Raw genomic sequence first — 24,429 nt, 5'->3', positions numbered from 1 at the left:
AAAAACAAACTGAGTTGGCTGACACATCAACACTGTCACTAGCAAAGCCTCCATTTCTCTAATCAAATGGTCTAGGCACCAGTCTCAACTGAGCTATACATACCATAGCATATGGGAGGCAAAATATGCTACAGGTTTCAAAGTCAAACAGACCCAAATAAACACCCTCATTCAATCCTAAACCCACTGTATGATCTTCTGGAGTGACTTCTTCTACAGGTAGAACAGGAGTAAGTAATACTAATCTCAACATGATACGCAAAAGTCAAGATTACATAAATCTAAGTCTGTTAATGGAACTGTTACTGGAACTTAACATTACTTGTTGTTGTTACTGCTACCTAGTCCAGGACGACTCACCGTGATCTTATGAACACATCTGAGCCCCTTCCTGTCCGGTGCCGTCCTCATCAGTTCTGACATACTGGAGTCCTCTGCTGCTGTCACTGTGTTGTTGCATCTCATTAGAGGTCTTCCTCTCTTTCATTGGCCCTCCACCGTTCTAAGCATATCTCTCTGCAAGGAATGCCCTCCCCTAACCACAAGCCGTAGTATATGAGATGAAGTTTCACCACCCTTGTCTCCAAGGGACAATCTGGCTGAACTTTCTCCAAAACTTGTTCTACTGGCAGAGACCATGGGACATTCAGCTCTCCTCCAACAGCACAGCTCAAAGGCATCAGTTATTCTCCTGTCATCCTACTCCCAGACGCATTGCAAGTGAAAAAGATCATGGCCTGAATCAAGCGCACCTTAGTCTTTAAAAATTACATCACTAAAAAAAAGAAAGAAAAAAATGACATCATTCATCCTCAGTTAATCAAATAAGTGCCTGACAGCATCCTTTCCCAATGCTACTGGACTTCTTGTTGTCCTGATTACTGGTACCAAAGGTGTTGATTGACCAAGTAAGATGAAATTGTTGACAGTTTCAGTCTTTTCTCCATCATGAAGCTGTGGTGAGATTTTTTATCTTCTTGATGCTGAGATGTAATGTACATTGAAGGCTATAATTTTTGATCTTCAAGTCACCCTCACTTTCAGCAAGCAAGGTTGCTGATGAGCCTTTCCTTGATCCTAATGCCACATTCTTCTAACAACAACATGTAGTGTTAAGTTCCAGTAACAGTTCCATTAACAGACTTAAGATTTATGTTCAGCTTTCTGAATTATTTGCTCAGCATACAAACTGAATAGATATGGAGAAAGAACAGATATGGAGCATATCTTTCTTAATTTTAAACCATGCTGTGTTCCGCTTGCTCTGTTCCCAGAACAGCTTCTTAGTCTAGGCATGTCTCTCATGAGCACAATTAAGTCTTCTGGGATTCCCATTCTTCTCCATGTCAGCCATAATTTGTTGTGATTCACATATTCAAATACCTTTGCATAATCAGTAAAACACAAATAAGACAGTCTTCTGATACTGTCTGCTTTCAGCCAGGATCCATCTGACATCAACAATGATACACCTCTTCTAAACCCAGACTGAACTTCTGGAAGTTTTCTGTTAATGTATTGTTCTAGTCATTTTTGGATGATCAACAATATTCTGCTTGCGTGTGATATTGCTAAAACATTTCCACACTCTATTGGACCTATCTTGGGAATAGGAACAAATGAGGAGTTGTCCAGGCAGCTGTCCTCCAAATTTCCTGGCATACACTGGTAAGCACAAGCAGGGCCGGTCCCCATCAGCTGAAATATGTTAACTGGTATCGCATGGATTCCTGCCTCCCTTACTATTTGCTAATGCCTGTAGGGTAGCTTGAACTGCATTGTGAATGGCTCTTGATCACACTGTAACCCAATTCTTTTTGTTACAGTGACTCTGTGTTCCTGGATCATTCACTATTTTGTCCACAGAATCTCATTACTGCAACTCAAGGCTTGAACTGCTTTTCAGTTCTCTCCGCCTGAGAAATGCCAGGTGAATTCTTTTTTCTGTTTCCATTCCAGCCCTTTGCACATTCTGCTGTGGTATTCCGCTTGGTCTTCTCAAGCTGTCCTTTGACATTTTATCTTCATCCCTTACACTTCTGCATCTCTTCCCTTTGTTTTGGCTTCTCAATGTTCTATTGTCATTTTCAGTCTCTTCTGTTACCCATTTTAGTCCTTTCTTTCTCCTGTCTTTGTGATAAGTCTTTGTTCTCTTCATGTAGATGTCCTTACTGTCATGCCCAGCTCATCAGGTCTTCACTCATTAGTGTTCAGTGCCCCACATTATTTTTGAGTTGACAGCAAACACTACTCTTTGCTAACATCACATTGGCACAGAGCAGTTACCTGCTAGGCCTCCTTCCGTCTAGGTCCTGATCTTTCCTCACAGTGCACAGAAGACCATCAGTCACCCAATATGGGTTTAGTAAATATTTTTTATCAAGTATATATTCCTCTGGTTTTGCTTAATTCATACTTGAAGGTCAAAGAGTTTTCCCAAATGTTAAACAATTTAAAAATAACCATCACCAATATTTAATCCAAAATAATACTTCCAATGATGTTTCGCCCACTTCTTCAACAACATGCCTCTGGAAACTATGAACTTTGATATATGTCGACAGTTATAGAAAGTCTTTTGTTCACAGGATCGCCATGAGTTGTGCTCAACTCGACGGCAACCAATAACCACCACAATGCAACACTAAGCAAGATGTTTTGTATTATTCTGACCCTACAGTAGTTTCTTTTTTTTCTTTTTTAATTTTTTTTTATTATTTTGTGTGCATGTACCGTCAAATCAGATCTGACTGGTACAGGAGGATATTGCGCCTCCTTCTCCGGCAGAGCATCTGGTGGATTTGAACCGCGTTCCTCTGGGACTGCAGTGCAGCTTCTTGGCACTAGGCCACCAGAGATCCCCCTCCGGTAGTTTTCTGTTAACGTTTTGTTCCAGTCAGCAGGATTTTGCTTGTGTGTGATATTAGTGATGTTGTTATAGTTATGTGCCATCAAGTCACCTGCAACTCAGAGAGACTCACTGTACATTAGCTCTGAACCCTGCCCTACCTTGAGCCAATCTCATCATCACCAACACACTTAATCCCATTTCTCCAGTCACTCAGTCAATCCATCTCATCCTGGGTCTTCCACACCTGTGCTGTCCCTCCACCGTTCCAAGTATGATGTCCCTCTCCAAGGACTGGTCGGTCCTTCCTGGCCACAAGCCCATAGTATGGGAGACAGAATTTCAAAATCTTTGTCTCCAGGGAGCAGCCTAGTTTTATCCTCTCCAGGACAGATCTGTTCTCCTAGCTGTCCACAGTCTGTTCAACACTGTTCTCCAGCACCACAACTCAGAGGCATCCTTCTTCTATCACCCTTAGGTATTTTCCAGTTCTCGAATGCACAGCAAGTAATTGTGAAGACCATGGCTTGGATCAGGTACACCTTAATCTCGAGAATGACATCATTGCTCTTCAGTACTCTAGAGAGGTCCGTGACAGTAGACTTTCCCAATACAATTAGTCTTTTGATTTCCTGACTGCTGGTGCCAAGAGTGTTGATTGTGGAACCAAGTAACCTGAAGTTATAAACAATTTCAATCTCTTCTCAAATTCATCATGAATGAAGCTGCCAATTGGCCAGTGGTGAGAATCTTTGTTTCCTGATATTGAGCTTCAACCCACAGAAGAGGCTGCAGCAAAGTCAGATAGATTTTGGCTCAAAGTAGAGAGTACTAGAGGAATGTCTCTGTGTGTTTCATTACTCAGTTCCACAATCAATACTCTTACTACCAGCAGTCAGGAAATCAAAAGAAGAATTACATGAGGAAATTCTGATGTCAGAGACCTCTCCTGCATGCTAAAGAGCAACAATGTCAGTCTGAAGACTAAGGTGTATCTGATCCAGGCCACTGTCTGCACAATTACTTGCTATGCATCAAAGAGCTGAACAATGACAATAGAAGAAGAATCAACACCTTTGAGCTGCGGTTCTGGAAAAGAATATTGAATATACCATGGACTGCCAATAGAACTAACAGTCCTAGAGAGAGTGAAATCAAGTTGCTCCTTGGAGTTAGTTAAGTACTTTGAAGCTCTGACTCACATACTTCAGGTATGTGGCCCAGATGGACTGTCCTTAGAGAAGGGTATCATGCTTAGAAGGGTAGAAGGACAGCACAGGAGACGAAGGGTCCAGATCAGAAGGACTGACACAGTAACTAGGGTAATGGAGGTAAGTATGCCAGAGACACTGAGATTGGCTCAAGAGAGGGCAGGGTTCAGAGCTGTTGTGCACAGCACCACTATGAGTCACAAGCGACTTGATGATACAAAACAACAAAACAGTTTGCTTGGCCAAATACCCTGCCCTTAAGTTGATTCTAACTGACAGCAACACTCCAGAACAGAGCCTAACTACCCCACAAGGTATAAAAGGCTGGATCGAGGAAGCCCTGGTGGCCTAGTGGCAAGAAGTTGTGCTGCAATCCCAAAGGCACATGGTTCGAATGCACCAGATGCTCTGCTGGAGTAGGGGCAATCTTCTCCTGTGCCAGTCGGATCTGATTCAATGGTACACAACAACAACAACAACGAAAAGGCTGGATTATGGCAAAAGCAGAAGTTGACTGCTATATCTTTCTATTGAAGAACAACTGGGGAGTTTGAACCACCAAAGTAACAGCAGTCAGTGCTAACTCTTGTTTGGTCAAGTCTTTACAAATAACTCTCTTCAACTCCATGAAGGCATAAAAACCAAGACTACATGCTTTCTGTAAATTCATTTACTGTTTTAAAATCTTTAACTATTCAACAATTACAAATTTTTTAGATCAAAGAAAAATATCTACATTTCGGATACAAAATTCCATTAAAAATGATCTTCCATAATCTCTCCAATCGCCCCACTTCCACGCTTATCCTGTTTTCCGTCCCTTTACAGCCACTCCACACGAGGTGTATCCTGAGTACTTACTAAGACATTATCTGCACTGATTGTCTGTGACAGGCTTACTGGCACGTGCAGCTGCTTTAAAACGCTAACTCAATTTGCCCAAGGAGAAGCCTCAGGATTTTTGGAAAACCAATGCTGCTACGCTGTTTCCAGATCTGCCACCAAAGCTGAACTTGGGTGTTGGCAGTTCTTCATAAAGTTCAAATCCTGTCAGACAAAATAAAAAGATTTTTATTAGGGACTGACTCCACAGCTTAGGGATGTTTAAATGAACAATGTACTTTCAAATGTTTTATAAAACCAAACCCCAACTAGTAACTACTTTTCATTTCACAGCCTTTTTTTACTAAGAAAGAGAGAGAGCTATATGACATACAGGGATAACGAAAAAAGTATGAAAGTGAACATGGTACAAATAAAACAGAAAAGCAGCTTTCCGTGCAGCCCCCTTTCCTCCACTTCCTGTTTACTATCCCTTCACCTCGGCACTTCCTACCACTTACTTCACTGCCCTGCTGTAGGAGGCAGCCATCTGCCCTGAGCTTCTCAGCAAGGGCGAGGCATTTTCTGAACTGCTGACTGCTAGGTGCTAATTCAAGCTACAGCTCACAGCTATATAAGAACAAGTATACAAAGCAGCTAAGTGACTTGCAAATAAAAATGAATTTGTAACCAAAGGTCAAGACACAGTCATAAACTTTGACCTAAGCCACATAATAAAAATGAAATAGACATAACATGAGTTAAGGTGACAGACAAATATAGAAGGACAAAGAACTAAAACTTCCAAAGCAGCAAAGTACGGTTTTTAAAAAATGAACTTAGAATGAAAAGTCTAGACTGTAGCCCAGCTGTACTAGTAGGGAAGAGAATCTGGACAAGCTACCTGCACAGGATTCTCAGTTTCTGTGCAGTTACAAATTACAGTGACCCTAACTAATCCACAGTAATTTTTTAAAGGATCAAAATAACTCAATGGAGTATTTGCCTATGCTATAAAAGTAAAACAAACAATTTTAAAAATAAATAAAACTGGAAAGTTACTCACTAAAATGTTATGTTAAATACAGACTTCCCTAATAAAGGAGTATGAATTTCCTATGATAAAGGAGTATTAATCTGGGGTAGGACAGGGAGAGAAATAATTTTTTTTTTCCTGTAATTATATTTTATTAATTTCCATAAACATTTACAGAGATTTTGGGCTTCCACTCATTCATTGTTGCACTATTCTCTCTACCCTCCTCCCAGTTTGTTCTTGTCCAAATGCCACAGTGCTTGTCAAAGCCAGTTCTGATTAATCTTCTTTGTCAGTGTATCCTTTGCCATTCCCTATCACTCCTCCCTGAGAGAGACTTCACCCTGAGGGAGAGAAATAATTCTGCATTTTCTTTTTCAATGCCTTATGGTCAAACAATTCTTATAAACAGAAAGAAAATATTTAGATGGGTATTACTGTTCTTGTATACTTTCATTATATAGTCTAGTTTATATTCTTTTTTTCTAATTTATATTCTTAATGAAAATTTACCAAATCTTAAACAAATAATTAAATATTGACAAAATTGAGCATAAGAAAATGTTTCCCTAAAGAATTACCAAAACGCCTTCAAAGTAGCACGATGCACTTAAATGCTGGCTAATCAAATCACAGAGGTAGACACACAGTGACACATTCGTATTGTCTTGTAGACTTTTACACACATTTCAAATATTTTATAACCAACATTTCCAAGATAAAAATGAAGCTGTTTATGTAACTTTTCCAGGTCTACTAAATTTTTAACAACCTGGACCAAACCCACAGAATTAATTATGTCATCATATTTTGATAACATTTCAAAATATTAACAGTAATTGTAGTGTATAAGCAAAAAAAAATCATTTTAATACACATGATTATTCTGGAAGGCAACCGGTATTTTTCTGAAGGCTTGGTTTTTTTCACTCTGAATCTGGACTAGCTGCAATAGAAGTCTCTTGAACATCACATGAAAATATTCTAGGGTTTGGTAATTGATTCAAGGAATCCTTACCAAAATGCATGGCAAAGACCAAATGTTTTGGGGCAGGGTCAGCAATGAGGTGAAAAAAGAAAAAAATTTTTTAGAAAAGACCAAATGTTTTATAATCACAGCCAGCAAGGGAAAAGGCAAGGTGCATGACATTAGATTTATGTCTTACTTGTTCTAAATGGGAGAAGACACAAGGAACCTTAAAAGACTCAAGCAAGCTTTAGGTGGTGCAAGAACAAACACGAAAGCTGGTGCCCCTTGTAAACCAGACAGACATCCTGCTGCAGCACTGTGTAGCTACGTGTGTCCCCATCGTCCTGCATCACCTCTAGGAGTTCATGCCTAAAACATCATTTCTTCAACGTTTCCTGTTGTAGTATTTTGCTTATTTAAGTTCTGAAGTACATTCTAGAACTGACCCTAAGTTAGAGTTTTACTTACCAGATGTCAGACACAGACACCTCTTTAAGTACTTCACCAGTTTAAAGCAGCACAGGGCGTAAAGTGATGGAAAGCTGGTCTGTGTGAACCAGTCCCTCCACAGGACAATGAGATGGCTATCTGGTTCTCTAAAAACTTAGAAACCTAGTGGGGCAGTTCGATCCTGCCCTTTCCAGTCTCTCTGCCTCTTAATAGAGTCGACAACAGTGGTCTTGCTTTGGGTATAACCGGCTAAAGTCTGTTCCTCATTACCAAAAACAGACAAACATGTTTTTGTCTAGTTCCAGGGGTAAAAGAGAACACCTGTATTTCAAAACCAGGAAAGGAACTTGCCCTACAGTGTACCTTGGAACATTTATTAAAACTGTCAGGCTTCAGGAAGAAGGAAAGATGATTAATATGTGTCCACAAAAGTTCCAGAAAAAATAAATTTAACATGGAAGATAATAAAATTAATGGCATGAAATAAAAGATAACAAATCACATATAATTCTGGTTTTCCAGAGGCTAAAGTAATGAAGCCAGGGGCTCATGTTTCAGGCCCCAAACACTTGAGTTTCACTTTATTGGGAAAGCCACTGACAGTACATAAAACAGCATATGTTAAGTTCTCCCTTCTACTGCCTGTTCCCTTGTTACCAAAGAGAAAACAAAGGTGCATGCGGTAAACAATAACACACTAAAACCTAACAGTATATAATGAACTACCCTACCGAGCAAATTCATCTCCCACTAGTTGTGACAATTAAGCTTCAAAATTTAACCAACCAGTTAGTACATATTATTTACACTCTCGATGAGATGGATTGACTCAGTGACCGGGGTAGTGAGTGTAGGTGTGTGTCAGAGATGGTAAGATTGGCTCAGGATAAAGCTGAGATCGGAGCTGTTGGACAAAGGGTTGCAATGAGTTGCAAGTGACTCTACAACACATAACAACAACAACAACAATAATGCTCTGAAGTCCTAAAAATTATTCCCACTCTTTAAAAAAAAAAAAATTTTAAAAAGGTGATATTTGCACAAGACATGATAAACATGTCACAGACTTCACACAAAAACACACACACTCACACATTTTAATGGATGCCAGAATGAGGAGCAAGAAGGGAGTAAAAATAAGCAGATAACGTGGGTGAAAGGAAAGACAATAAGGTTAATCAGATATTGTAATTAATTACTTGTACTTATCAACTGTAATAAATGCTCCCCATGATGGACAGGTTTGGTAATGCTTCTAGATTAAGAGAGGATTGGAGGCAGGACTGGCATCATCTTCCTAAACAACATGCCTCTGGAAACTCTATGAACATTAGCTAAATGATGGTAGCTGCAGAACAGGAATCAGATCCTTGGCTCACAGGGCTGCTATGAGTCGTACTTGACTCAATGTCACTTAACAACGATTAGTGCTAAAAAACAAACTACATATGTTTACATAAAAATCATAAGGTTTGTAAACTTTCACTCAAATATAGAAGAATTTCTAAAAAGAAACAGTTTTTATGTATCTTACTATAATAAAAACTTCTAATGTCACTGAAAACAAAAATAGTAATGTGAAAAAGACTGCCTGTCTAGAATAAAGAAAAATAAAGCAAAACCATGGTAAGACAATGAGTCCAGAGGACAAATAGCTCCCTGGAGCCTCCTTCCACAGCCTGGACAGCGGAAGAACAAAATCACCTCTGATCAAAGTGCTGCCTGTTGTAAAGCAATCAGTGTAAGACCCTGGAGAGAGTGGGGGAACCTAAAATAAAACTCAAAAACATAAAAATGCTGTATTATTCGTCTGATGTAAACTGTCAGAACCCAAAAACAATGGCGCTTAGCCACCTTTGAACTTGGTGAACAATATTCACCACTCCCACCCCCAGGCTCAACTTTCTGCCAAACACTAAATCAGTCTATCAGGTAAGTAACCAAGGAGGCCTCCTAAGAGTAACAATTGCCAAAGGCAGAAGAGCAGCATTTGCCCAAATGTAAAGCTCTGACGGCAGAAGAGGGGCAGAAGTATTGGAAATAAGCAACTGGATTCTAGAGATCATCCTAAAGCAAAGCACAGATAAATCACTCAAAGGAAAACTAATGCTTTGAAACTGTCACTCAGTCACATTAAAAAGAACTCCTTTTTAATGAAAGGTTCTAGGAGAAAAAAAGGAAAGAAGTACAGACTTTCCCAAAAAAGTCTACATAGGAAATAAATTAAGTGGTAGAAAATACTCTTGAAAGCAGGCACAGAACAGTCAGTCTTCCAAAGAATTCAAAACATTTTGTCTATAGATTACGGATGTTTAGTTCTCACAACATTCCCATTTAGCAGACAAAATATTAATTGTATTTTGCTATGGAACAACAAAAGAGATCCTACCTTGTAATGAAAATCTTTCAGAATTCTTTTAGAATTGACATGTGACATTTTTCCAGGAGTCCCTAACTTGGGGCTCTGCATTAAGTCAGTTCTGAAGTAAACTCAATATTTTCTTTTAAGTGACATTATTATTGGCTTTCAATTATTAGTATATTATTATTATTATTGTTACTGTTATTGTTTTTTTTATTTTTTTTGTGCGTGCTACCGTCAAATCAGATCTGACTGGTACAGGAGGAGATTGTCCCTCCTTCTCCAGCAAAGCACCTGGTGGATTTGAACCATGCACCTCTGGGATTGCAGTGCAGCTTCTTGCCACTAGGCCACCAGAGCTCCCGATTATTAGTATTTTTATAAATTTTGTCTTGGGGAGTTAGAAACGTCTTTGAGAATGGTAACATTAGCAAACTACACATAGCAACATTGTACGTGGTATATATTATTAATGATAAAATACACTTCCTCTCCTTCTCTCTCCACACCAAAAAATAGCTATAATTCTTTGAAACCTCATAAATCTGAGACTTTTAGTACCAGGACTCTACATGTTTCTGTACTGCATTCAAAATAATTGCCCTGGATACAATGAGAACAAGAGCTCTAACTCAATGCCACTGAGCTGCAGCCAACCCACCATAGCTGACCCTGCACTGGGTTTTGGAGGCTGTAAACTGCACAGGACGACACTGTCCACCTTCCCACTGTGGATTCAAATACCAGACAGGTGTGACCTTGGGTCAGCAGCTCAACTCTTCATAGATCAAATTCCCAAAGCTACCAGCGTTGGAAGAGTACAAAAGGCAAATCCTAAATCCCCAAAACAAACAAGCAAAATGTAAGTTAGTTCTAAAAAGAAAACTCTTCTCATAAGTCTTTTTTAAAAAACTTTCACTAGTATTATGAGAAAGCTCTGTGGCCTGATGACAAGAAAATGCGCGACAATTCCGAAGGCACATGGTTGGAGGCCACCAGCTGCTCTGTGGGAGAAGGATGGGCAACCTCCTCCGTGCAATTAACTGCCTCTGAAAACCCGCTGGAGGGTTAGCTATGGGTCGGTTCTGACTCTATGGTACACAACAACAACAACAAACTAGTATTATTACTGATGTGCCAGTAAATCAGTATGCTACAGTTAAAAGCACAATATATGTTGTGGGTTTGTTTTTTTTATTCTCTAAATAGACTGCATCGCTTACCTGAGGAGCCCTGGTGGCACAGGTTAAGCACTCAGCTGCCAAGCAAAAAGGATGGTGGTCTGCTCCTCCCAGCACTTGTGCAGGTAAAGGCGCAGCAGTCATGTCATCAAGACCACCTCTGTCTAAAGCTGGTGGAGCAGTTCTTTCCTACCCTACCGGTCACTAAGGCTGGAATCAACATTAACAGGAATGGGATTTACAGCTTAAATTAAGAGCTACGTTTTTGCAGGCTTATAAATGTTAGTAATTTACTGCAATGATTTTTTTGGGGAAATGTGAAGATGACTCTGGATCTCAATCAATGTTATTCCTTGGTGCACTGTCTATACAGTGAAGTGTTCTACCAAAGCCATTAATAGAGACGCAAAGAGAAAACAGAAAGAGAAGCACTGTAATTCAAAGGAAAAAAGAAAAGGACTATTTCAGTGCATTAAACCTGAAGGTAAACACACATTTAAACAACATACATACAGCCATTTACCTTCACTGAATTCATTTAGCAACTCTTCCTTGGTCCAATTACATGAAGTTATTAGAAAAAAGCCTTTGACTTTCAATACCCTGGAGAGAGATTTCACATACTGCTTCCTCTTCTCAACTGCATTGTCAGGACTAAGGCTTATGGCATCAAAAGTGCCTTTGTCAATGCAAATATGAAATCCAGACAGTTGTGTGGAAAGATTCAGAAAGTCTTCTACCTGTATTAGAAAACAGTATCTATGTGAGAACAATTAACGCATAACTGTTAACATATTTAAAGGATAATCTCTAAAAAAATTAGAAGAGTGATTGTATGAAATACAATGTGAACGAGTGTGAAACACAATGCATATGAACTTTGATAGGAAACCAATGCAACTTTTTTTTAAAAAATTATTTTATTAAGTATATGAGGACACAGGAATTACAATGAGACTTTACATATAATACACGCATTTTCAAACTCACAGCTAATTTTTATGTGATTCAAAATCATTAAAGCACACACTGGGAAGAAAAACTGACAGTGCCCCACAGACATTCCAAACTTCAAGTCTGGAAACAAATCAAAGCCAGGTGTGCCGCCCAGCAAGGAGCTCATGTGGAGATCACAGGCAAGCATGTGCAAAGGTGACTGCTGTCCAAAAGGAGAGCAGCTGGTATATTCTTCAAAATGACACAATGTATCTGCAACTCCAACAAGCCATTTGAAAGAAGACTTTGAGCTTTTAATACGAATTTTAGGAATAACAATTAACACAGTAAGTCAAAAGTTCTTTTGCCTTAACTCAGAAGCTTCCAAAGTCACTAATGAATGACTGGCAGAAAGCTTAAGAAATTATGTAAGTGCTCAGCTGCAATGACATAACTTTAAAATAGCATGAACTTTGACTCTGTGACCCATAGTGATGTTGTTGTCCAGCACCGTGGAGCTGGAACTTACTCACAGCTTATCCTCAAGCGGGTGTTCAGAGGCAGTTAACTGCATGGGAGGAGATTGCCATTCCTCTCCCACAGAGCAACTGGTGGCCTTGAATATGTATTCCGGTTTGCAATGCAGCTTCTTGCCACCAGAGCTCCCAAAACAGTATATAATCTAAATACCTTATTTGACTTAAAAATTTTAGTTTTATGTTTATTTACATTTGAAAATAGTTTCCTCCCTCTTTTTAGCCACAGTATTATATTTGAAGGAAAATAACAAAACAGCCACACAGAAGACCATTGAAGCAGCTACGTCATCCTAAACACTCGTATAGAAGTCCTCATTTATTCAACAAGCACTCAGCTCATTATCCAACAAGCACTTCCTGAGCGCTCCTCACAGAAGGTGCTTCCCAGCACTGAAACATAAGACTGTAAGGAACTCTCAATAAGCTGGACTGACACAGTAATGGGCTCAACACAGCAATGATGGCCGGACAGCACAGGAATGGGCAGTGTTTCATTTGCCACAGCATTGCTCACTTGAGTCAGAGCTGACTCCATACACCTAACAGGAGCAAGAGCAAACCCAACAGAAAAGTCCTCAGGTGAAAATACACCTTATAGCCTATAAACAGAGAAACAGACAATAACAAGCTCAACAAATCATTTCAAATACAGTGTGATGAAGAAAATAAGGAGAAAGACTAACAAGAAGAAAAATACTTAGGAAATGTGTTAAGAAATATTTAGGTATTACCTAAAACCATTATTATAGAATGAGTATGAGGATTCAGGGGGGAGGGTGGAAGCAGAGGGATGAGGATGTGGGGGGATTAATCTTGGGGTTGTACAATTTGATGAGGGGGTGAGGGAAATTCAGAGAATCTGGTCTGAAAAACAATATATTTGAATTTTCTAAGTAAATTAGTATAATAAAAAATTAAAGACATTTTTAAGAGGTGAAGAAAAAAGAAATATTTAGGTAAGGTCTAAGGAAGGGGGGGTGTTTTGAGGGGGAAAGCAAAGATAGTTTAATTAGAAAAGATACATACAAGAGAGTGAGATGGGTGGTTTCTAGAGAAGTAAAAAGATGGGGAAAGAAGGCAGTATTTTAATAGCAAACTGAATATTAATAAGAATGTTGTTGTTGTTGTTGTTATGTGCCATCGAGTCATTTGCGACTCATAGCGACCCTATGTACAACAGCCCTAAACCCTGCTCTATCCTGTGCCAATCGCACTGACTCCGACACACCCATCCCGAGTACCCCAGTCATTGAATAAACCCACCTCACTGAAGGTCTTTCCCTCCTGTGCTGTCCCTCCACCCTACCAAGCATGATGTCCCTCTCCAAGGACCTGTCTCTCCTTACAACATGTCCAAAATATATCAGACAAAGCCCCAGAATCCTTGCCTCCAAGGAGTAGCCTGGTTTAACCCTCGCCAGGTTGAATCTGTTTGTTTTCTTGGCAGTCCAGGGTACATTCAATACTCATCTCCAGCACCACAGCTCAAAGACATCAATTCTCCTTCTATCCTCCTTAGTCATTGTCCAACTCTCTGATGCATAAAAAGTGATTACAAAGACCATAGCCTGTATCAGGAGCACCTTAGTCTCCAGAGAGACACCGTTGCTCTTCAGTAGTTTAGAGAGGTCCCTAACAGCAGACTTTCCCATCGCGATACGCTTTTTGATTTCCTGGCTGCTGGTGCAAAAAGTGTTGACCGTGGAGCCGAGCAAACTGAAGCTGCGAACAATCTCAATCTCTTCGCCATCCATCCTGATGCTACCAATTGGTCCAGTGGTGAGAATCTTTGTCTTCTTGACATTGAGACTCAGTCCATATTGAAAGATGCAGTCCTTGACCCTCTGCAGCAAGTTCATGAGGTCGTCCTCAGTTTCAGCAAGCAGGGTTGTGTCATCTGCATAATGCAGATTGTTAATAAATCTTCCACCAATCCTGACGCCACACTTCTCCTCATAGAGCCCAGCCTCTTGGATAATCTGCTCTGTATACAGGTTGAAAAGGTATGGAGATAGGACACATCCCTGGCGTACACCTTTCCCAATTTTGAACCATGCAGTGCTACCCTGCTCTGTTCTGACTACTGCCTCTTAGTCCGAGTATAGGTTTCGCATTAGAACGATTAAATGTTCTGGGATTCCCATTCTTCTCCGAGTCAGCCACAGTTTGTTATGATCCACACAGTCAAACGCCTTTGCATAATCAATGAAACACAGATAGACGTTCTTCTGGTACTCCCTGCTTTCAGCTAAGATCCATCTAACATCAGCTACAATATCACTGTACCACGACCCCTTCCTAACCCAGCCTGGACTTCTGGCAGTTCTCTGCTGATGAATGAGTTAAGTTAAAATACAGGCCCTGGATATTCTAGACTGGATAAATAGAGGAGAAGTGGGAACAGAAAGGACAATGTAGCCAGGGTAGGTGGGAGAAAGGACACTGAATCTGGAAGGCTGTGTCTATTCTGAGTGCCTCAGGAAAGGAATCATGCAGTGGAGAACTAAGAACACGGACAGAACAAAATCTGAGTTCCACTTCAAAGGCTTGGTTCTGGCTGCCCAGCGAAAATGGACAATAAGAGGAGGCCGAGAAGAAACAGGCAGATCAACGAAAACGATACTGTAATACTCTAGATAAGAAATAATGTGAGAGTTAAGAGTGGCTTGGGCACGGGAGGCAGCAGCAGAAACATGAAGGAACGTTCACGTTTCCATTGTGCGCTAAAGCGAGAACCAACAGAAGGGCACCGTGGGAAGGGAGAGAGAACATCTGGCTGAACAAGCTGAAGAACATATTCAATGCCCCTGAACTGGACATGGGAAGTCTGTTGAAATGGCAAATGTTTTGCTGTATTTATACTTAATCACAACTGAAAAAGAACTCCAACAGAACTGAATCTAGGATTTCAAGAAAAGAAGAACCAAGTATGGCTCCAGGCTTTTGTGGAGTGAACGGCAGTGCCACTGAGGAGAAACCAGGTCTCCTGTGGACTGATTAAATGGAAAGACTACTGAGCATCCCAGTTAAAGTGTAGAAGAATAATGGTTTTGACATGATTTGAAAGTTAAGAGTACAGGCCTTTATTTAAAAAAAAAAAGCGGAGGCTTGAACTAATACAAGTTCAGGCCTCTCTTCAGAGATCCAGTAGTGCCACCAAGTCAATTCTAATTCTTAGTGACCCTCCATCATGATTCTAAGGTCACAAATTTTTACAGGAGACTGTCCCACCTTTCTCCCAGGCAATGGTTGGTAGATTTGAACTGCGAAGTTTTGGATTCAACCCTGTATGCACTAAACCACCAAAGCTCACAGATAGTGCTTTTGTTGCTGTTGTTGTTAGGGTCATCACATTAACCATGACTCATGGCAAACCCTGTGAATAACAGCTATTCTCTCTCTCACAGGGGCTGAGTGGGAACCAGCTTATAGCTGACCCTCGAGCAGGTTGTCAGGGGCTGTAAATAGCATGAGAGGAGACTGCCCATCTTTCTCTTGCAGAGTCCACTGGGGGACTCAACCACCAGAAACATGCCACCTTTTGGGGTGGCAGCACAGCTCCCAAGACCACCAGAGTTCCCATGGGAGGTATTAGGACACAAAAATAAACAAATCTCTGGTGGCATCATACCACTTGATGCCTTAAAAACTTTTTCATGTGGTTAATCCATAGTTAAGTACTATCTGTGTGTGCTTCCACACTGAGAGAGTGAGTGGCAACAGAAGGAGAAAAAAGAGGAGAGAGAAAGGAAATGAGGAAAAAAGAGAAGCAGGAAGACAGCAAAGGAGGGAGAAGGTGGGGGAAGAAGTAAGGAAAAGGAGGGAGTACAGAGCACACACTCAGGCCCAGAAAGGAATTCACTTCTTCTCAAGTCAACCACCATTACTTAAAATGTTTCAGTTTGGGTTATTTGCGAATAATCCTTACTGATAGGAGTTCAAAAGAATCCAGTAATTAATATACTCGAAGAACACTTAAACTTTAAAATTCTCATTTAAAAATAAAGTAGTAACAACAGAAATTTACCTTCAAGTGAATGTTGGATAAACCTTCTTTCTCAATAATGCGTCCAGAAAGCTGTATTGCAGAAGGACAGTAATCAATTCCCGTAATATTAGAGAAACCAAATTTTGCCTAGAGAAAGAAAAACAATCTTAGTTTAAGTAAATTTTTAATATATTTTTTGTCTATCAATTATAAGAATCCTTTAGGGTTTGGATCTTTATTTTTGCTCTCAATCAAATGACATAATAGCCAACATCTACAAGGTTCAAATTTTTTCCAACAGCAAAACAGAAAACAAAATTTACATAATGTGGCAATTCATTTGCTTTGATTCCTTTTTCAAAAGAAACTTCATTTTCTCAATGATATGGAAAATGCAGCCACAAGCGCTTAGGCAGAAAAACGCAGCACCAAATTCTGATGCAGGTGATGAATTCACACATGAACTTGTCATCAATTTTACTTAACATAAATTATATGACTGAACCATGTATATACATATATATGCATGCACACACCCCCCCATACTAAGTTCTAGATAATTTGTTTTCTTTAGTGTAATCATAAATAATGTACTTCTCCAACAGTTACTTGACTAGCATCTTTTTGGGGTTTTTTTCCGAATCTTGGTGGTATGATGGTTGAAGTGCCATCCTTCTAAAAGGCTTCTGGTTACTGCTCATCAGAAACTGAGGGAGAAAGATGTGGCTGTCTGATAAAGATCCTAGCCTTAGAAAGCCTGGGAGGAGGAGAGCAGGGCGGGCATAGAGGATTCAGCACGGTCGCTGTCAGTCAACACTGGGTTTTTGGTTTTGTAAATACTTCATTAAATCATTACAAAACACCTTTGAGGTAGGCTTGGCAGGTCTCACATCCCCAAAAGGTTACAGAAAGCTCACTTGACTTAAGGGTTTTGACACAAAACAGCAAGGACTCCAACTGTTCACTGGCTGCGGGACCCCAGTCAGTCTGCACAGCCTGTGACAGCAGCATGGTGGCTCACCCCACCACTTCTCCCACAATGCTGATCATTTTCAGACCAATTAGCCCAAAAAGGAATTTTAAAGTGGAAGAACTAAAAAAGGTATAAATTACCAGACATCTTCAAAGCCCCTTTCTTCTCTTCACCATTTACTGAATGGTTGATTCTTTGAAAATTTAACTTAGTACCCCATTTCCCATGAAGACTCACCTAGATTTTTCCATCCCACGTGACTGATTCCTAATCTACGCTCACAAATGGTTATATTAATTTCACTTCATAAGGCTTTACTTTGAATTCTTTCTCTTTAAAATGGTAAGATCTCTTTAAATCCCAACTTCCTGTCCACGCAGCTGTCTTCCTCTCTTCTTCCGGATGTTCATTTTTCTTCAGCTCATTTTTCTTTCCCCTCAATCCCTTCTCTGTTAAGACTCACAAGGGCTCTCTCATCTGACTGTTCCTAGTTCCCTTTTCTCCCATTCCTGTTTATTCTTCTAGTACATGACGAAAGTCTCTACAACAATCATTTTGAAACACACACTTTTCCCAACACTTTCATATTCAACTTCTGGCCCTCCATAAAAATAAGCAGTAAATAGTCAAAACTCAAAGAAGAAAATTAACAACAGAAAAGATTCGCAGGAGAACAAAATAGAGGAATTATCAAGAATAGAAATTAAAACAACTGAAATAAGTGACAATTTGGAGAACTAAACACGCTCATAAAAAGTCAAATTAATAACAGAATTGAACAAAAAAACCCCAAACAATTCTAGGCAAAAAAAAAGAAAAAGTTAGAGAATAGAAACAAACAATTATTAAGAAAATCAAGGGACAAGCTTAATAGCACAGCAGAAACAGCAAAAATAACCACAAAAAGAAATAGTGAGTCTGAATAAAGGTCAAAATAAAACATCCCAGTTAAGTGTACAATGACAAAAGGACGGAAATTTAAAAACAAGAGGAATGTGAAAAGTATAATAAGGAACAGAGTAACAGATTGGGGGGGGGGGGGGGGGGGGGGGGTGTGCGCGCGCGCATTTTGGAAGAAGGTATGGCATCCACTTCCTAAACAACATGCCTCCAGAAACTCCATGAACTTTGATTAAGGTCATTAGATACAGAAAGGCTTCAGGCCTTTTGTTCATAGGGTTCCTATGAGCCTTGCTCGAAGGCAATCAACAACAACAGCATATTTATGTATTAGAAATCCGAGGAAATGAGGAACTGCGATTAGAAGAGAAAACAAAACTAATTCAAACTGGCAAATTTAGCCACGAAGCAGTACCATTCCTGTACATGGGGAAAGTTTTTGAGCATTGCCACACTCAGTAACTTACAGAATCTCAAACAATGCATAAAATCTAGCACAGCCGTAAAGTACAGTGTTCACAGACACCATTCAAAAGGTATGGTGGCTTGAAGCTCAGATGCGTAGAGTAGTTTTCAGAGAGGGAACATGGCAAAGCCAGTCCCCAGTCCTGAAGTGTGAGCTATCTCTTATAATGACTTACTGAAAAACAAAAGATCAAGGCTAGTTTCAATTTTTGCCATTATTTGTAAAAGCAAAAATCCTCTTCAGCTTTCTTTTAGCTTAGTGAAAATAGGTACTAATGTAAGTCTTTTCATAAAAGCAAACTTTCAACAAGTGAAGGGTACCTGACACTGTCAAAGAGCTCTAGGACACAGAATCAAGAAGCACTACATTTAACTATGGCTGTGTACGCCACAGGATAGGCCTGCATACCTAAACCAGCGACAAACATGAAGTTCAAAACTACCCAGGGATTAGGGGGACAAGTGTGGGCACTGAGGGACACACACTTCCAAAGGACAACTGACAGGAAATTATGAAAAGTGGGAGCCAGAACACAATGAAGAAAAACTCTACTAATCTAAAATTATATGTTGTTGCTGTTGTTGTTATGTGCCATCGAGTCATTTGCAGCTCATAGCGACCCTATGGTACAAGAGCCCTAAACACTGTTCTATCCGTGCCAACCTCGCTGTCTCAAACACATTCATTCCCACCACTCCACTCACAGAATCGATCCATCTCATTAAGGGTCTTCCTCTCCTGCGCCGTCCCTCCACTCTCCCAAGCATGATGTCCCTCTCCAAGGGCCAGTCCCTCCTTGCAACATGCCCAAAATATGTCAGACAAAGCTTCAGAATCCTTGACTCCATGGAGCATTCCGGCTTTACCCTCTCCAGGACAAACCTGTTTGTTCTCCTAGTTGTCCATGGTATATGCAACACTCTTCTCCAGTACCACAGCTCAAAGGCATCAATTCTCTTTCTGTCATCCCTATTCACTGTCCAACTCTCCGATGCATAGCACATAACTGCAAAGACTATAGCCTGGATCAGGTGCACCTTAGTCTCCAGCCTAACGTCACTGCACTTCAGTACTCTTGAGAAGTCGCTCACAGCTGACTTTCCCAATGCAATTCATCTCCTGACTTCCTGGCTGCTGTTACCAAGAGTGTTGACTGTGGAGCCAAGCAAACTAAAACTGTTAACTATCTCTTATCTCAATCTCTTCACCATCCATACTGATGCTGCCAATCGGCCCAGTGGTGAGAATCTTTGTTTTCTTGCTATTGAGCTTCAATCAATATTGAAGACTGAAGTCCTTGACCTTCTGCAGCAAGCACTTCAGGTCCTCCTCAGTTTCAGCAAGCAGGGTTGTGTCATCTGCATAATGCAGGTTGTTGACGATTCTTCCTCCAATCCTGATGCCACATTCCTCCTCGTACAGCCCAGCATCTCGGATGATCTGTTCTGCATACAGATTGAAAAGGTATGGAGACAAAATAGATCCCTGACTGAACCCCTTCTTGATTTTGAACCATCCAGTGTGTCCTTGCTCTGTTCTGACGACTGCCTCTTGGTCCAAGTATAGGTTTCGCATTAGCATGATCAAATATTCTGGGATTCCCATTCTTCTCAGAGTCAGCTATAGCTTGTTGTGATCCATATAGTCAAAAGCCTTTGCATAATCAATGAAGCACAGAGAGACATTCTTCTGGTATTCTTTGCTTTCTGCCAAGATCCATCTAACATTAGCTATAATATCCCTAGTACCAGGACCTCTTCTAAATCCAGCCTGCACATCTGGCAGTTCTCTGTTGACATATGTTCCAAACGTTTTTGGATAATTTACAGCAGAATCTTGCGTGCATGTGATATCAATGATATTGTTTGATAATTTCCACACTCTCTTGGGTCACCTTTCTTTGGAATGGGAACAAATATCGATCTCTTGCAGTCAGTTGGCCAGCTGGCTGTCCTCCAGATTTCCTGGCACAACCTAGTGAGCACATCCAGGGCAGCGTCTGTTTGTTGAAATAAATCAATTGGTATGCAGTCAACTCCTGAAGCCTTGTTTTTTGCCAATTCCTTCATAGCAACTTGAACTTCCTCCTTCATCACCATAGGTTCTTGCTCATATGTTATTTCATGAAATTCCTCTGTCAGTCAATTCTTTCTGATACAGTGACTCTGTGTACTCCTTCCATCTTCTTTTTATACATCCTGGATCATTTAACATTCTACACAAACTATTCTTAAGTATTGACACCCGTGGCTTGAATTTGTTTTTCAACTCCTTCAGCTTAAGAATTATTTATGTGGCAAGAAGCTGCAACTACTGCTGGTTCAAATCCACCAGATGCTCTGCTGGAGAAGGAGGAACAATCTCCTCCTGTACCATCAGATCTGATTTGATGGTACACACAAAAAATAATGAAAGAAAATAAATTTAAAAAATAAAAAGAATTATATATGAAGCAAAATATTCACCAAAAATGAATGTGGCTAATGAAAATGTAATAAATATAAATGATCATCAATGGCTACTGATATCACAAAAACACAACCAACCAAACATTACGTGTCAAATAAGCACATATCTAATACCATCTATTAAATTTAGATGCTTAAAAACAAATAAAAAGAAGAGTGAAGAAAGTATGCTTCATGAAGCAGTGACAGGCATTTTTGGTGATGGAAACAAGATTGTGGATGTATCGAGCACAACCAATCTATTAATGAGCATTTGAGCACATACGGATTAGCACAGGCAAAAGAGTATACGAGTGGGTACAGATGTTTACAGATGCCTGGTCAACTGGCTAGAAGAGATCCATATCTGCTCCTATTCCAAAGAAAGGTTATCCAACAGAATGCAGAAATTTCAAACAATATCATTACTATCACATGCAAGCAAAACACTACTGAACAACATCCAAAAATGTCTACAACAGTATAGGGGAGCTCTGGTGGCCTAGTGGTGAGAAACTGCACTGCAATCCCGAAGGCCCACAGTTCAAATCCACCAGATGCTCCACCTGGAGAAGGAGGAACAATCTCCTCCTGTGTCAGTACAATCCAGTTCGATGGTACCCAAGAAGAGGGGGGGAAAAAACAACCAAAACAGTACACTGACAAGCTGGGCTGAGAAAAGGCCGTGGCTCCAGGAATATCATGTCAGATGGATCCTGGTTGAAAGCAGACAATACTAGAAGGACATCTATTTGTGCTTTATTGACCACCCAAAGGGATTTGACTATATGGATCATAACACTGAAAAGAATGGGAATCGCAGAACACTTAAATTATGCTCCCATGAGCATAATTACACCTAGTTCAAGAGGCTGGATCCAAACAGAGCAAGGGAACACTGTATGGCCAAAAATCAGGAAAGGTGTGCATTAGGGATAGATATATCAATTTTCCATATCTATTCAATCTGTATGACGATCAAATCATTGGAGAAGTCAGACTCTCTTAAGAAAAATGTGGGAGCAGGTTCAAAAGAGAATTCATCAGCTACCTGCATTATGCAGATAAAATACCTTGCCTGCTGAAAGTGAGTTGAATTTAAAGCATGTGCTGCAGAAAATCAGACTATACAGCCTTCAATATGGATTACATCTCACTATCAAGAAAACAAAAATCCTCACAACTAGGCAAATTGATAATATCATGATAGAGGGATTAAAGATTGAAATTGTCAATGATTTCGTCTTACTTTGATCCACAGTCAACATCCTTGGTACCAGAGTCAGGAGATCAGGAAATGAATAACATTGTGAAAGTCGGCTATCAGGGACCGCCCCAAAGTCCTGAAGAGCCTAAAGACTTAGGCATGCCTGATTCACACCATGGTCTTTTTGATCACTTGCGATGCATCTCAGAGCTAGACAATGAGTAAGGCTGACAGAAGAAAGATCAATGTTTTTGAACAACTGTGATGTAGAAAAGTACTTCCAAGAGAATAGGTATGCCTTGGAGATTATGTGCAGCTGAGTGCTCCTTGGAGGCAAAATGAAGAAGCTTCATGTACTTTGGGCATGCTGTTAGGAGAGGCTATTTCTTTCTTTTTTTTTATTTTGTGTATGTGTACCATCAAATTGGATCTGACTGGTACAGGAGGAAATTGTCCCTCCTTCTCCAGCAGAGCATCTGGTGGATTTGAACCACATACCTCTGGGACTGCAGTGTGGCTTTCTGCCACTAGGCCACCAGAGCTCGCCAGGAGAGGCTATTTCTTAGAAAGGGAGAGCATGCTTGGAAAGGTAAAAGGTCAGCGAAAAAGAGAAAGATCTTCAACCAGATGGACTGACACTGTGACTGTGGCAATGAGGACAGCACGGGAGCCAAGAGGGTTCAGATGTGTTGTTTGTAGGTTGCTATGAGTTGTACTCAACTCAACAGCACCTAACAGCACAACCGGTGCTAACAGAAGAGCAATATCTACTCTGCCCACAAAAACACATGTGTGTGGTACTGCAGAAACAAACACAGATGCACCTCACACATACACAAACACCTTCCAAGACTGGTTCTCTGCGTGTGAAGGGTTAGGAGCACAGTCCTGCGGGACAAAGCTCAGTCAGCGGACAGAACATAGTTAAAAAATACCACAGAAGGCATCTGTGTGACGAGTAGTGGCAGGTCTTAAAAGCTTACAAGCAGCCATTTAAGACACAACTACATGTCTCAACTCACCAAGAACAAAACAATAAAAAGCTAACTTAAAGCATTAGAAGAAGCAAGTCTACAAAATCCATAAACTCATCTACACTGAGAACAGACAAAGTAGATGGTACCCAGTTAGCATCACTGACAGTCCTGGTTAGGGCTACAATACATGATGTTAGATAGAAGGGGGTGGGAGGGACGACAAAGAGTAGAACTCAAAATGATTATTTGGAAAAGAAGAAGAGAAAAAAAAACCCCAACAAAACTGGAACAGCAGAGAACAGCAGACTCCCTGAGATTATAAACTCATCAAACCTAGACATGAGTCTATTTTAGAGTGAAACAGTGCACAAAACGAAAGATATTACCCATAAAATTGGTGCTCTACTTAAAAATCATCAATATGAGAGCAAAAGGTCAGTAATTCCTGAGATGCACAATTAAAAAATGTTGACATATTTATTGTAAATGCTGACATTCTTAACACTGAGAATGCTGATATATTTGGTAACTAATGTCACCAAACAATTTATGTGAAAACTGTTAAAAGGGAACCTAACTTGCAGTGCACACAATCACAAAAGACTATAAAATGCTATTTAACATGTTGCCGCACACTTTTAAATTGACACTTTTAAAAGTTTTGCTGTCATTTGCAGCAATGTGTTAAAAAAAAGAGGAAGAAGATGACAATGAGAGAGACAAGTTAGTTATAAATGGATCATAAGTACGTTTCCTACTGAGACAGTGAATAAAGACTTCACAAACTTATTTAAAAAAAAACAAACCCAAAGATGAATAAAAACCCAAAGATCAAACCTCTGGGTCAGAGGTCGGCAGACATATTTTGTAAGGGAAAACAGTAAATATTTTCCACTTTAAATGCCATATCCTTTACAACCAGTCACCTCTGCCACTGCAGAGTCATGCAACCAGCCAGACAAGATAGGAATGAATGAATGTGCTGTGTTCCAATTAAATACTTATATAAACATGCAAAGGCCCAAAGCGACCTGCAATCTTCTTTAGATTGCTGTTCCATTATTTTATATCTGACCAACTCACATAAAATGTAAAGAACAGAAACATGTTCAATAA

The 24,429-nt window shown here is 40.1% G+C and overlaps 1 protein-coding gene across 1 annotated transcript in view; it reads right to left on the bottom strand.

The window, feature by feature from the left end:
- Window positions 1-24,429, bottom strand: part of METTL10 (methyltransferase like 10) — a 62,559-nt gene that overhangs the window by 17,127 nt on the left and 21,003 nt on the right. The window contains exons 6-7 of the mRNA XM_006880136.1: window positions 16,383-16,490; window positions 11,404-11,620 (exon numbers count right to left, since the gene is read on the bottom strand). Of these exons, the coding sequence (XP_006880198.1) occupies window positions 11,404-11,620; window positions 16,383-16,490 (325 nt within the window). The remainder of the gene's footprint in view (window positions 1-11,403; window positions 11,621-16,382; window positions 16,491-24,429) is intronic.

Source organism: Elephantulus edwardii, unplaced genomic scaffold (assembly GCF_000299155.1).
Source record: "Elephantulus edwardii isolate Elephantulus edwardi_28Jun2011 unplaced genomic scaffold, EleEdw1.0 scaffold00006, whole genome shotgun sequence".
NCBI classification, from domain to species: Eukaryota; Metazoa; Chordata; class Mammalia; order Macroscelidea; family Macroscelididae; genus Elephantulus; species Elephantulus edwardii.
This window is presented reverse-complemented; position numbering and strand designations above follow the sequence as displayed.